Raw genomic sequence first — 15763 nt, 5'->3', positions numbered from 1 at the left:
CCCCCCATCTCCTATGCCCCTCCTCTGTACCTAGCCCCCCATCTCCTATGCCCCTCCTCTGTACCTAGCCCCCCATCTCCTATATCCCTCCTCCTATACGTGTGTAGAAGCTGTTTCCTTGGGGTCAACCTTTACCGCCTTGGCTAGTAATGTCACCATGAAAGCATTTCAACCCACTTGGTCATCAGTCCAAGGCTCACCCAAACCTCATCAGGGTCAACGCAACCTCCTTGGGTGTTGCCTTCAAATATTTGGGTAAATGGCTCAGAGCTGGCTCACCAAACTGTAGAGGACCAGATGGTGTCCCACAAATGTCCCCACTAACCTACTGCCACAATTATCTACATTGCCAAGATTCACACGCAAGAGCCTCCAAGAACATTATCCTTCAGAAGACAACATTTTCAGAACTGTAAAAATTTAAAGTGATGGGACCTGGAAAGAGCAAAAACTAGGCCTCTATGGTGCCGTAGTTGTGGCGTCCGTCCAGCTCAAGACCAGACATTGCCATTGTTAATGGTTTGCAAGAGGGCCGCAACTATTCATATTCCAGATCCATAATGTCGTCATTGGTCTCCGAGACAACTACAAGTACACACAGAGGTCAACAAGGAGGAAGATGGAAGAAGGTGAGGGAGAGTTTCAACCCACCACCCCGTCCCAACCTACTACCCCATCCCAACCCACCACCCCGTCCCAACCTACTACCCCATATCAATTCTAGTTTGTGAATCCCGTGTCACCATCGCTATTTCATTGACACCCCTTTGGAGTACCGGTTGACAAATGAGACTTTTATTGTGCATATGATAACATATTAATCAATATTATATTTCCTAAACTTACACTACGGTTTACGATGCATCCACAGGCCTACCGACTGGCCAACGCCGAAAGTCTATCTGCCGCCAGCAACTGTCCACGTGAGCAGCAGAGCCGCCTACTTTGCACGCCAGAACCAGTTATAACAGAAATATGGATAGTCCAGCTGGCATAATAACACTGCAGCCCCTCAATGGGCGCCGGAGCGTGCGCGTCCTTGTTCAACTGCCGCCTCCGGGCACCGGGACCTCTTGTCTATTGTGGGAACTAAGATGGGACATAAGGGAGAACTTATGGGAGAACTGTTTCTCGCACTGAGGGCATGAATATGGGAGTTCACCGGCATGGGCCTTCACATGTCTAACCATGGCCGATTTACTGGCGAAACCTCTCCCGCACTCTGCACAGGAAAATGGGCGGTCACCAGAGTGGACTCTCTCGTGCTTGACCAGATCGGACTTGTTGGTAAAGCCTTTGTCGCATTCAGAGCAGGAATACGGGCGGTGGCCCGTGTGGAGTCTCTCGTGCCTGATCAAAGCCGAGCGATTGGCAAAATCTCTTCCGCACTCGGAGCAAGAGTAGGGGCGATCGCCCGTGTGGACCCTCTGGTGCTCTTTCAGATGTGATCTTCGTTTGAAGCCTCTCCCGCACTCGGCGCACAGATGCGGTTTAACGCCCGTGTGGCCTCTCTGGTGCTGCACCAGATTGGCTCGGTGGGAAAAAGACTTCCCGCACTCTGGACACGAGAACGGCCTCTCCCCGGTGTGGCTCTTCTGGTGCCTTAACAGGCCTGACTTTGAAAAGAAGCATTTCCTGCACTCCTCACAGGAATACGGCTTTTCTCCCGTGTGCGATCTCATGTGAGCAATCAGCTGTCCTCTCTGAATAAACCGCTTGCCGCATTCAGAGCAGGAGAACGGCTTGTCCGGCCTGTGAGTTAGCTCGTGGAGGTCGAGGACCGACTTCTGCCTGAAACACCTCCCGCACACCGTACAGGAATATGGCCGCTCTCCCGTGTGGACTCGTTTATGGATGGTAAGTGTCCTCCTCCAAGAAAAGCACTTACCGCAGTCGGGACACGAATACGACTTTATCCCAGTGTGAATCTTCTCGTGCATGACTAAATAGGACTTGCAAGAAAAACATTTCCCGCACTTCGAACACGAATACGGTCTCTCCCTTGCGATCGATCTTTGGCGCAAGTTACGTCCTGTTTTCTCCATTGAGCATTCAGCACACGGGGACGTCCCACAGTCAGCATGAGCCTCCATATTGGCGACAGTGTATTGGTCATCAGAAGGCGGATCCGCGCAGGCAGTTGCAGGATCGACCTTTATGATAATGGGTATATCTTCGGAAGAATCGGACGCGACGTCATCCGCTTCCGTTTCGCCGCCTGGAGAGGTAATTCGACTGGATTTCATGGAATTCCTTCTGCGTCTTCCATCTAAAAAGGGAAATTCACAATAAAAACCATAAAATGAACTCAGACATCAATTCCCAACCACAGGCCCCTCCCCCCTAGCACATCATAGTCCCCTCTCTTCTGAGGGTGTCTTAATTATTCTCTGTGCTGCCCAGCTTCACTGGCACGCTCTTCACCCCCACCCCCCCTACGTATTATATGTAGCTGTCAGGGGGAAGAGAGAGGGGGAATACTAAGGCAAACTCCTGCTGTGGTGAAACTACAAACCTCATACTGCATCTGTCTCCTAGTCAAGAGTCTTGCAATGCCTAAAGGGATTTGTAGTTGCACCACAGCAGGAGGAACGGTGTTCTGTTTCAAAAGCTCCTTCACGTTTTGACATACCTCCTTTGGTCATCTATCCTTCCAGGGCAGTATTGTCACTATCTGAATCAGCGCAATCCACAGGCAGCTTAACTCTCCAATAAGAAGCTTAATCCAATGTAGGTTTACTTCTCAAAGAGAAAAGAGGATGTTTGCTGGTCATTTGAAGTGTAAAATGATCTTCCCAGCCTAGTGTCTGCGATGAAGGCTAGCAATAAAATGAGGGAATATGGAAAAAGCAGGGCGGGTCTATCTAAGACTATACCAACTGATACTAAAGAAGAGGGAGGAAAAGTGGGAAATACTAATGTATACAGAAAAACTAGTTGTAGTAGCGCTAATCTACCACTAGATGTCAGGCATACACCACAACATAATCGTATGCAATACATAGCAGTGTAATGCCAATAGCAGAAAGGACAGTGCCGGTGGCAGCACAAACGGAGTTTGCCTATATCTGCTATAGGGGGTCACTTGAGTGACAGCTCCGAGTCTGCAGTCAACACATCTAACTCATTATGCTCCATGTATGTTTTAATGTCTGCTCTTATGCATCGGCAGCCCATTTCAAAGTAAATTCCTTAACACACAAGAATGGTAAACGAAGAATGGGCCTTAAACGTTGTATTGCTGTTGATACATCCCGTCTCCTGAGTGTACATAGCAGTAACGCATGATGTGAACATCGCCCATTGGTTGGCGGAAGGGCCCATCGCAGCGTTCTGCAGAATTCAGCAGTCGTGCGAGGGGCAGAAACAAGACCTCTTGGGCCAGTGCAGAGAAGCAAGGCTAATGGCTCCTGACTCCCCCCACTAGACATATTCCGTCCCCCCATTACTGTCTACTGACAGAGGAGGGGGGAGAAGAAGAGATTGTTGTAGTGACTGAACAAGGAGAATCTGGGACCCTTTTCTGGATTTAGTGTTTATTACTCACCTGTGCTGATCTCTAGAGGAATGTCATCTTCTTCAATCTTGATTTGTCTAATTTCCCCTTCATCCTCATCTTTGACATCTCCGGGGTCTGTAAATAAAGATGAGAGTGAAGCCCCCTGTACTGAGATGTATGAGAGACCCCAGAGAGTGTGTGTGGGGGGAGACTGGTCACGTCTCTTGGCTGGTAACACACAATGACATGATGTGAGGAGGAGAGCCGGAGTCTAATAGAGGCTGATGGCTCCTGACTCCCCCCACTAGAAACATTCCGTCCCCCCATTACTGTCTACTGACAGAGGAGGGGGGAGAAGAAGAGATTGTTGTAGTGACTGAACAAGGAGAATCTGGGACTCTTTTCGGGAATTAGTGTTTATTACTCACCTGTGCTGATCTCTGGAGGGGTTTCCTCCTCCTTACACGGCTCCTTGCTCCTCACAGACAGCTCTTCTGCTTCCTCTTTAACTTCAACTTTTATAGTAATCAGATTTTCATCCTAAACAACACAGAACACAAACAGAAAATTGCATTAAAATGTTGTCTTGTCTGATGTAGCATGTGCAGGTATTAAAAACTAGACTGAAAAGTACTAATTCTGATCACCTGATGTTCCTGAGGGATCTCCTGATGTTCCTGTGTGGAATCCCGGGAATACAGAGGACGGGTCTGAGGGATCTCCTGATGTTCCTGTGTGGAGTCCCGGGAATACAGAGGACGGGGACATCTCTCTGGGGTATTTCTGTTCCTGGATCCATCTGTAGGAAACACACACACTGACTGAATACATTGTTTCTATGTCTTTATATCAGAGGATGTGTGTATCTAGGGGGATCCTCAATACTCAAGAAATTAAAGTCTCCTCTTACCCGGTGATGTGAGGGGCGGCCGGTTCTCCATCATGCTGTCCTTGTGTCCTAACTCCTCCACCTCCTCGTCCGATGAGAAGCAGACTGTGACATCCTGGATCACACAATAATACAGTCACCATCCAGACAGATCCCTTGTCTAGTACTGGATAATGTCCCAGAATTCCCGGCACCGCTCACCTCTCCAGTCAGCAGCTCAGTGATCTTACATGTGACTTCAAGAACCTTCTTGTTGTTGATTCGGTCAGTTCTCAAGGCATGAGGAGAAAGCTTGTGCCTGGTAGTCTCATGGTCAACAAATGTCTTCTTCACTACTATGTAATCCTAAATGAGATATATACATGTTACTAAAAAAAAAGGTACCTAACATAAACTCCACAATATAGATTTAGGACCTCCCAGGACCCCCATCACCTCTCCGGTCAGGTCTGTGTTTTACTAATAGAAACAAGTGATGTCATGTGACCTCCCAGAATCCTCCTCACCTCTCCGGTCAGCAGGTAGATGATCTCCAGGGTGAAGTTTAAGATCTTCTCAGTTATTATCCTCGCCTCATCCATAGTCTGTGGATCAGCCATGACCGGAGCACTGGACTCTGAGTATGACGCAAAGACAATATATGAATATCTATAAAGTGAAGGCACAAAGATGGCCAATAATAGACTTTCATACATCACCACAGGCAAGGGCTACAACTACATACAATCAGATGTTTTCTTCTACTGAGGATTCCTCTTCACAAAGCAACAGCAGAGAGTCAAGAACCAAGATACATGACACCATTAGAAGGTATCTGGCCACCCTTTAAACACACCAAACGCGGGAGTAAAATCTAAACAGGACCATGTGATTCCCAGCCATGGACATTGGTGGTAGAACAGGTCATACTGAAGACCTCAGTGATTGGAAACGTTAGACCATCATAGAAAGACATCGCCCCAGCAGGTCAGGTCCTCCACATTCTGCCCGGGATAGGACTTCTTGTCTAGTCTAGTCGCATGGAACCTCCGACCTCAACCCAACACCAAGCTGGATCTTGTCAACCAACATCAGTGTTTAACCTCACTAACACCCAAACCTGGGAACATTAGGAAAACAGTGAGCCTGAGATTTGTGGTGTTGGGTGGGTGGTGGTGGATGGGTGGTGGTGTTGGGTGGGTGGTGGTGGATGGGTGGTGGTGTTGGGTGGGTGGTGGTGCATGCTCTGCCGTAAAATGTTGGGGTACCAATATGGTAGGCGAAACAAACTGACTTGACAAAAACATGACCTCCTGATAAAAAAGTGGACCTCTGTAAGGTGCACCAGCAACAAATCTACAATACACCGGCAGTGACAATAACAGCCCAATGTGCCTGACCCCTTCACCTGCCCTTACCTTGTTTCCTCCTCCCTCTGGTCACATGTCCTCAGTGGATGGAGAAAGGAGCAGGAGGAGTAGGGAGAAGTATCTTCCCCTAGCTCTCTCCTCTCCAGTGGTGGCTCCTCACTGTTGGAAGTAGTCACGATGACGACTCTATTGCAAGTCTACCTACGGTAAAGCCTAAGGGAACTCCAAGGGGAAGGGCAGAGCCGGTAATCAAACTGATGATCTGGAGTCTCTGGGGAAAGCTAGCGCTCTTGTGGTTGGGTGGACAATGTCCCAACATGTAGAGGAGCCCCCCTAGGAGCGCAGAGGCTGTAAAGTAGACCCAACGTCATTGGTCCAGCAATGGGGTTCTGTCTGAATACTTTTGGCCACATGGTATAGTCACACACCGAATGGTACATTCCATCCTTAAGTAACCAGAACGTTAACCGGTCCCAAGAAGAATACAGCGTCTGCCACTGCTGCCCGCCTCACAATTCCAGGCTCCAAATTCCCGCTCCCACATTGCTCCCCGCCAGAGACACCGCTACTGTATTGTATACTTGCTTATTCCAGATGTCTTCAGGCTGGTCACATGACGCACACATTATACTGGGAATGTAGGGCGCTGTGGTGATGTCCCCTCAGGGAGTCGGATCCATGCTGCCCTGTACTCACAGCGTGTCCTCAACAGGGAAGACTGACGACACCCAGTGGCGAAATTGAGTTATTGCCGGGGGCAGCTGTGGAGGGGAGGCGAGTATTGCAGCCAATCACCAGCTGGGCAACTGTTTGCCTGAAGTCTGGCTCTAATATTCTGAGTCACCGACCTGCATCCTTATCAGGGAACTCAGATGTTGGAACCCCCATACTTGGTCTAGGTGAGTGACTCAAAGTCCTGAAACCAGAGGATCTGAAGGACTACCAGTGGGATCAGCGCTGGTGACCTCCATTGTTCTCTCGTGGCGGTTGCCCACTACAGTCGACATCAGTCATGAATTCAGTGCGTTGGTCCTTCCTCTCTCGGCTCGCTATTGGCTTACATTGTGATGGGCATAGCAAGCAGCAAGAAAGGATAGGTCGCACTTTGTGCCAGAGCAAGAGGGGTCAGTCATTTTGGTGTCACCCTTCCAATGGTGTCACCCGGGTGCGGGCCGCACCCCCCTTATGACGCCACTGCTCCTCGTGTTTTGGGGCTCCCTCAATATAACCAAAGGTACCACCACCACTAACACCCCCCTGTTAGTTTACATTTGTATAATTCCTACTAGAAATGTAATCCCCACAGACAGACCTATGACAGGCAACAATAATAAACATTGGCCCTTCCTACCTGTTTTAGCCTGCTCAGCCCAGCCACACACAGCCTGTACTAAACGAATAAACACACAATAATCAGAGCAAGCCAAACTGACACTCGTCCCCCTTTTTTTTCCTCAATGGTACAACTTCCTGGTAGACCACAACAAAATGGCCACCGCTCTACTTCCGTAACGTAATCTGAGCTACAACAATATGGCTGCACTGGTCACTTCCGGTCTCTCCATGCAACCAATCAGCGCTCTTCTTGAGGGGAAAAAACGCGTAGGAATGCGACTGACAGCCAGTAGAGGGCGTAGGTCGGCGCTCGCAGCTCGTAATATGTGCTTCTACTGGCCACAACAAAATGGCGTCTGACGTTCTAGTACTGTGGACATTTTTTTTTTAAGTATTGATTCTTTCTGTTTATTGATTGCTATGGAGTTCCCTGTTGGAGTATGGCAGGGAGCTGAGGGGGCTATTTCTCTATTTGACCGACCTCAAATGTGTGTCCAGTGAGGAGGAGGTAATAATGTTTTCTTATTATGAGAGGAGGAAAAGAGAGAAGGGGGTCCCAGCACTCTGTGTGGACTGTTGGGGGGTTCATGTCACTTCAATAAATCATCACCTTCCTTCCTGATGTGTAGCTTATTAGATGGTGGTCCTCATTGGCCTTCCACTACACAGGATATCCCCCCTTCAGTCTATCATGAATGCAGCTGCCAGACTCATTCACCTGACCAACCGCTCAGTGTCTGCAAACCCCCCTCTGCTGATCCCTACACTGGGTTCCATCCCACACTCACCCCCTCTGCCAATCCCTCCACTGGCTTCCACTCGCCCAGAGGATAAAATTAAAAATATTAACAATCACTTACAAAGCCGTCCACAACTCCGCCCCCGGCTATATCTCAGACCTTGTCTCAAAGTATCACCCTAACCGTCCCCTCCGCTCATCCATTGACCTCCTGCTTTCCAGCTCCCTTGTCAACTCCTCCCATACTCGCCTCCAGGACTTCTCTCTAGTCTCTCCCATCCTCTGGAACTCTTTACCCCAACCTGTACGTCTATCTCCCACCTTGACTGCCTTTAGGCGTTGCCTAAAGACTCATCTCTTCAAGGAAGCCTATCCCACCTCGACCTACCAACTGAACCATCACATTCTCAAATAATTCATCCCCACACAGCTACCTCCTCATGTGTCACTTGCCCCTCCTCTTTTAGATTGTAAGCCGTCAGGGGCTGGGCCCTCCTTACCATCTTGTCTTGTAATTGTGATTGTAATGTCTTCCTTATATTGTAAAGCGTTGGGCATACTGTTGGCGCTATATAAATACTATGTAATAATAATAATAATGGTGAGCTCTGGGGGTGCTGGGGGTTATATACACAGGAAAGCTGCAACCCCCGTGTTACAGAAATAGGCCTGGGCATGGGGAAAAGTATCAGTTAATATTTTCTAAATGTAAAAGCGAAAAGAAAAATAACATCTCACTTGTCTGCCGCTTCATTCTTCTGGTTGGGACTACCACCCTGGAGATAGAAGTCTGCGTGCAACAGCTCATCATTATATCTACTGCATTGTGAGTTAGAAATGTATTTATTATATTGTTTTCTGTGTTTGGTTTAATTTGGGGGCCTTGTATTTATTGATAGAGAGGACATGTCTTGAAAGACACAAGGATCTGTAGAAGGACGTCATGATGGAGAACCGGCCGCCCCTCACATCACCGGGTAAGAGGAGACTTTCATTTCTTGAGTATCGAGGATCCCCCTAGATACACACATCCTCTGATATAAAGACATAGAAACAATGTATTCAGTCAGTGTGTGTGTTTCCAACAGATGGATCCAGGAACAGGAATACCCCAGAGAGATGTCCCCATCCTCTGTATTCCCGGGATTCCACACAGGAACATCAGGAGATCCCTCAGACCCGTCCTCTGTATTCCCGGGATTCCACACAGGAACATCAGGAGATCCCTCAGGAACATCAGGTAGATGGAACTGGGGGGTTAATTATACTCTATAAAGATTGTTTTTGTACCTTAGTTAATACATGTAACACTTGTTTTGTATTTTTAAGAGTGAAAATGTAATTGACATTAAAGTTGAGGTGAAGGAGGAAACAGAAGAGCCATCTATGGAGTGCAGTGAGGAAGTCCCTCCAGAGATCAGCCCAGGTGAGGAATAAACACTAAATCCAGAAAAGTGTCCCAGATTCTCCTTGTTCAGTCGCTACAACAATCTCTTCTTCTCCTCCCTCATCTGTCAGTACACAGTAATGGGGGGGGACGGAATATGTCTAGTGGGGGGAGTCATGAGCCATCAGCCTCTATTAGACTCCGCCTCTCCTCCTCACATCATGTCATTGTGTGTTACCAGCCAAGAGACGTGACCAGTCTCCCCCCCACACACACTCTCTGGGGTCTATCATATGTCTCAGTACAGGGGGCTTCACTCTCATCTCTATTCACAGACCCCGGAGACACCAGATACTCTCAGGGAGACGTCAAAGCTGAGGAGGAGGAGGAAGAAGGACATGTGAGGATTAAAGAGGAACCAGAAGAGCTATCTGTGAAGAGTGATGAGCCGTGTAAGGAGGAGGACATTTCTATAGAGATTGGCACATGTGAGTAATAAACACTAAATAGTGAACAATTCTCCTTCAAAGGCAACCTTTAAAGACAACAATATTTAAATTAGGGATCCCAAACTGAGTGGCGTGAATGCACTGATGATATCTTCCAAGGCCAAAACCAAAATGTTTATGGAGACAAATGGGTTGGCTTTTCCTTTCACCATGGGTAGGCAGGATTAAAATTGGTGACACTTTGATACTGCCTCCTACTAGCTGAGACTTCAATTAGCAAACCCGGGAAAGGAGCAATACCTTAAAAAAAACAAGAGCATGCCAAAAAGATAAAACTGTAGATAGTTCTTACTCTATTGACTGACCTTGTCCAAACCTGGGGCTTCCAAGATAAGGATCTTTGGGGCTTGTTCTCCTTGAAACAATTCTAAGCAGTAAAGTTTATATTGATGGATCTCTCCATATTTGAACGCATTTTTAAATTTGTTTAAAAGTACTCTAAAATACTCTTTTTGGAGTCTTGTAGGTAACTGGTCCATTTAACCATATAAGGTCAGTGATGTCACCACAGGCATCCCACCTCTTTGTTTATGTGCAGTTGTGTATGTGCAGTTGTGGGGCGCGGATTGCCCCAGCCCACAGCTGAGTAGGCAGGTGGACTCATCTCTCTTCCGGGTTCAGAGGAGCTCAGGTTCAGACCAGGTTGGGAGGAGCCCTTTCTGGTTTCAGATGAGCTCAGGTTCAGACCAAATTTAAGAGGAGCTCCTTCTGAGTTTGGAGGAGCTCATGTTCGGACTGGGTTCTGCATGAGCTCCTTCTGAGTTCGGAAGAATTCAGGTTCGGGACGAGCTCCTTCTGGGTTCAGAGGAGCTCAGGTTCGGACCGGGTTTGGAAGGAGCTCCTTCTGGGTTGGAGGAGCTCAAGTTCGGACCAGGCTCAGGAGGAGTTCCTTCTGGGTCCGGAGGAGCCCAGGTTCGGACCAGGGTTTGGAAGGAGCTCCTTCTGGGTTCGGAGGAGCTCAAGTTCGGACCGGGTTCAGGATAAGCTTCTTCTGGGTTCAGAGGAGCTCAGTTTTGGACCTCACCTTACCTACAAGACTCCCAAAAGCACATTTAGACTGTTTACATAGTTCTTGCCCAACGTGGAGTTTTTTTTTGCTCCTTTCGACTACCAAGAAACGTCCAAATATTTTCCAGTTGACTTTGATCAGGTGACAGAACATAGTCAATAAAGCCACATTCCAAAATAATCTCTGTTTAATAAGATCAGCGTTTTTATCACCTCAATCTCCATGCATTCCTTACTCCCACCAGATGGACGCTGCACAGGCAAGAGAACTGTCACTTCCTCAGACAGTGAAACGGAGGACGATGACATCACATCTGATTCTTCAGAAGAAGGCCCCGTCACTCAAACTCTGTCAAGAAACCAAAGCGGCAGCAAGCGGCATTCTTGTGCCGAATGCGGCAAATGCTTTACCTGTAGCGGAAGCCTCATCGCGCATCAGAAGATTCACAAAGGGAAGAAGCCATATTCCTGCTGTAAGTGCGTGAAACATTATATGGGGAAATCAAACCTTCTAAAGCATGAAGGAGCACACACCGGGGAAAAGCCGTATTTTTGTCCCGAGTGCGGACAAACTTTTTCCCAGAGGGTGTCTCTTACTTTGCGCGAAAGACTCCACACCGGAGAGAAGCCCTATTCATGTTCTGAGTGTGGGAAAAGCTTTTCCTGGAGAAGACAACTTGTCTCACATGAAAAAGTCCACCTGGGCGAGGAGCCATATTCCAGTTCCTTATGTGGGGAAAGCTTTTGCGACAGACTACGCCTCATCTCCCACGAGGGAAGCCACAGGGGAGGGAAGCCGTATCTGTGTTCAGAATGCGGGAAGAGCTTTTCTGCGAGAGGACAGCTTATTGTCCATGAAAGAATCCACACGGGGGAGAAACCATATTCGTGCCCCGAGTGCGGGAAACGTTTTTCCCGGAGACTCTATCTTATTTCACATGAGAGGGTTCACACGGGGGATAGGCCTTACTCGTGCTCGGAATGTGAGAAAAGTTTTAGCCGGCAGTCGACTCTCCTGGTGCACCGGAGGATCCACACGGGAGAGAAGCCGTATTCGTGTTCCGAGTGCGGAAAGTGTTTTTCGGCAAGAGCCCACCTCACGTTACACCAAAGAACCCACACGGGTGAGAAGCCTTTTTCTTGCGGCGAATGCGGGAAAAGCTTTTTCACCAAAGGCCATCTGGTCGTCCATGAAAGGATTCACACGGGGGAGAAGCCGTATTCCTGTTCCGATTGCGGGAAGAGCTTTCCCGATAGGGGACACCTCGTTAAGCACGAGAGAATTCACCCGATGGAGAAGCCGTTTTCTTGCCCTGAATGCGGGAAGAGGTTTTCTGAGAAGGGACATCTCATCGTACACAAGAGGATTCACACAGGGGAGAAACCCTTCTCTTGTTCCGAATGCGGGAAAATGTTTTCCGAGAGGGGGCAGCTCGCTTCTCATGAAGGAACTCACATGGGCGAGAAGCCCTATCTGTGCGCTGGTTGTGGGAAACGTTTCCCCAAGAGAAGCCAGCTTATTTTACACCAGAAAATCCTAAATCATTCACAAAGCCGAGAAGGTCCCACTGTAAGTTAGCGCCATTGGAAGCAGAAATATTACATTGGCCATACCTAAGCCCTACATATACCTAAAGCACCCCCTCACAGTGGCGTAACAATTGCCATAGAGACCCAGGTGGCTGCTATGGGGCCCAGGGCAAAGGCGGGCCCGGCCAGGACATCCCCCCGATGTCGTGCGGGCCACCTTGGTCACTATGGCCTCACAGTCTGCTGGCTGTTGTGTCAGTGACAGCCAGCAGCTGCAGCGGAGTATGCTTGGCACGGCTTCGGAGGCGGGGCTTGGCGATGGAAGAGGAGGCAGGGTCGGTGATGTCAGAGGAGGGGCCCGGCAATGGAAGGGGAGACAGGGCCCGGCGGTGGAAGAGGAGGCGGGGCCCTGTGCAGTACCCTGTTTCCCCGAAAATAAGACCTACCCCGAAAATAAGACCTAGTACTATTTTTGGAAATTGCTAAAATATAAGACCTACCCCGAAAATAAGACCTAGTTGTGACCATTCCCAGAGTCGGTAGTGCGTAAGGGGGAACTTGGAAGAGCCGCAGGAGAGAATCGGCGGTGCCAACGAAGCCGGCGCTAGAGGAAGCGAGGCGGCAGCGGAGGGAGCAGAGCCGCATAAGCTGATGCCTTCTCTATAGCGCCGGCTCCTGTCACAGGCGGAGTGATACCAAATGCACTCCACCTGTGAGGAATCAATAGTGAAAGTGCGCTTCGCTCATTCTGGCCAGCGATTGGTTAGCAAATTGCTCTTGGAAAGGTACGGCACCCCTTGATCAACATATTTTTGTACATGAATACGTGTGGATTGTTGTACATTTAAAAAAAAAAAAATAAGACCTCCCCTGAAAATAAGACCTAGTGTGTTTTTTTTGAGCCCAAAAAAAATATAAGACAGTGTCTTATTTTCGGGGAAACACGGTAGGAGGAGATGGACAGCAGATCGGGGCTGACCCAAATAGCCCACCTGAGAGTGACCCTGCAGAGCCCACCATAGACTCTATGGTGGGGTCTCAGGGGTGTGACGAGCCCACCTGCAACCCTGCAGAGCCCACCATAGAGAATCCACCATAGAGAGTCTATGGTGGGCTCTGCAGGGTCACTCTCAGGTGGGCTCTGCAAGGGGCATAACTAGAAATCACAGGGCCCCATACAACATTTTGCTATGGAGCCCCGTGATTTCTAGTTACGCCCCTGCCCCCTCACATCCTATTATACTAAACTTTTTTTCTTGGGGCAGTCTGCTGATGTCATGGGTCCTTCCTCTTCTTCGAGGCGGCAGTGGTGGCGGTGGGTGGTCCTTACCTCTGGACAGTGCGAGCACCACCTTGTCCAACAGTAAATTTGGGCCCCAAGGTTCAAAGGAAGGGGGTTGAATGATATACTGACCTTCATTCAACCTGAAAGACTTACAACATCCTGTGACCGGCAAAAAAAAACTGGGGGGGTGGGGGGGGCTCACATGTTTCATACTTGGTTGGGATCACTGTAAGGTGGGAAGGAGGACAAAGCCATGGACTGAGTGCGATCTTGTATATTTCTCTTTCACAATAAAACCTTTTCTGGTCTATAATTTCTACAAAAACAATAAAATGTGTTTGTGAAATGAATCATGGCATTTCCCCGACTTCCTGCATGACGCATTCCCCGTCTGTACCCATTGGAGGACCGTGGAACGCATGTGAATTGGGAGGGAGTTGAATTGAGAAGTGAAGATCACGACATGAATGAGCCATTCAGGAGATCAGTCAGTCAGCCGGTGCACACACGTCTGTGGGAGGAAGTCGGGGAGCGAGGAAGGGGAATGGTCAGTCCATAGACCCTCACTGCTTGTGGCAATAACAAGTGGCATTGTCAAGTGTGCTCTGAGGTTATACGTGGCCTGCCAACTGGCAGTGTGCTCAGGCTGGGCTTGTGCTATTTGTTCTTAGATTGTGTGCATCTCCTGTGTGTATTTTTTTAAAACTGTACATGGTCCGTCTGTATGTTCTGTCTGTGTGTGCCCTGACTGCGCATGCTCTGGCTATATGTGAGCCAAGTACTGTATGCTGTGACTGGGTGTACATTGTCTGTTGGGTGTGCTCTGACTGAGTGTGCATTGTCTGCATGTGCTCCTAATATGTATGCTGTGACTGTGTGTACATTGTCTGTTGGGTGTGCTCTGACTGAGTGTGCATTGTCTGTAAGTGCTCTTACTATGCATGCTCTGGCTATATGTGAGCTAAGTACTGTATGCTCTGACCAGGTGTACATTGTCTGTTGGGTGTGCTCTGACTGGGTGTACATTGTCTGTTGAGTGTGCTCTGACTGATACAGCTCTGTGCAGGGAGAAGCCGTATACCCCTAGGTATGGATACAGCTCTGTGCAGGGAGAAGCCGTATACCCCCTAGCCTCTGTTCTACATGAAAGGAGAGCACTCAGCACAGAGGCTTCCCATTCATTCACAAACTGGAGATAGTAAAATATTTATCAATGGGGAGGAGCCTCTATAGTGAGTGCTACCACCCATCCAGAAACTCATGAATGAACAGGAAGTGATGTGAAGCACTTCCTGTTCATTCATAACTGGGGGCAAATAGTACTATGTGTCCCCAGTTGTTTACAAACATTGGAGGGATCAGCTGATCGCTCCAGTGTTGGCGCTGCGCACAGAGGATCGATAATATCACTGACCCTCCGCTCGGTCACGCAGAGACGCCGTCATCCCTAAACTGACAGGATGACAGCGTCTTTCCTCCTGCTCCATAAAACGACCGTGAGCTTAGAGCTGAAGGGAGAAAGCCGCGGACGTATGGCACACTGACGTGGCCGGCTGGAAACAGTTGTGTTCCGCCGTATGCCATACGTCGGTGGCAGGGAAAGGGTTAAAGCTGACTTCCCTTTTAACATTGGATCTGGGAACGAATGGCGTGATGCGATTCTATTGGTGTGTGGCCGGCTCCAGCAGAGGGAACGGGTTCCGTGGCGGATGGATTCTGAAGACAGAGATACCGTGGGATATCCAGACACTGAAACAAGAGTATTTGAATGTTTGTTGCTATGGGAGTTACCAGCAGGAGGTATTGGCGACCAATCACGATCAAAGACCAACAGCGAGGCGACGGCAGGTCCACTTTCAATAGCAATTACACTAACTGGTTTGAAGACTAAAACATTTGCAGGGAGAAGATCTGTAAATGTTTCGGGTGAACAATCCCCAAAACGAATGTGCTTGCATTATTTATCTCCATTGTGAATGCAGTGTGTTGTATTGACACATTATGGCCACTAGATGGCGCTCAGAAATCATAGAAAATACTTGTTTCCTAGCGCCATCTAGTGGCCATAATGTGTTAATACAACACACTGCATTCGCACTGGAGATAAATATATATAAAGAACATTCATTTTTGGCATTATGCGCCCAAAAACGAACATTCACAGGGTAAATGACCCTGTGAATTGGTGATAAATAGACACCCCCCCCCCCCCCAGTGTTTTCACTTCTGGTAT

At 48.6% G+C, this 15763-nt stretch overlaps 1 protein-coding gene across 1 annotated transcript in view; it reads right to left on the bottom strand.

Annotated features, from left to right (window-relative positions):
- LOC108797723 overlaps positions 1-15763 on the bottom strand; it is a 46575-nt gene that overhangs the window by 21444 nt on the left and 9368 nt on the right. Inside the window, exon 6 of the mRNA XM_018569375.1 lies at positions 1117-1590. Within this exon, the coding sequence (XP_018424877.1) occupies positions 1117-1590 (474 nt within the window). The remainder of the gene's footprint in view (positions 1-1116; positions 1591-15763) is intronic.

This window comes from Nanorana parkeri, unplaced genomic scaffold (assembly GCF_000935625.1).
Source record: "Nanorana parkeri isolate BGI_ZX_2015 unplaced genomic scaffold, ASM93562v1 scaffold1326, whole genome shotgun sequence".
Classification (NCBI taxonomy): Eukaryota; Metazoa; Chordata; class Amphibia; order Anura; family Dicroglossidae; genus Nanorana; species Nanorana parkeri.
This window is presented reverse-complemented; position numbering and strand designations above follow the sequence as displayed.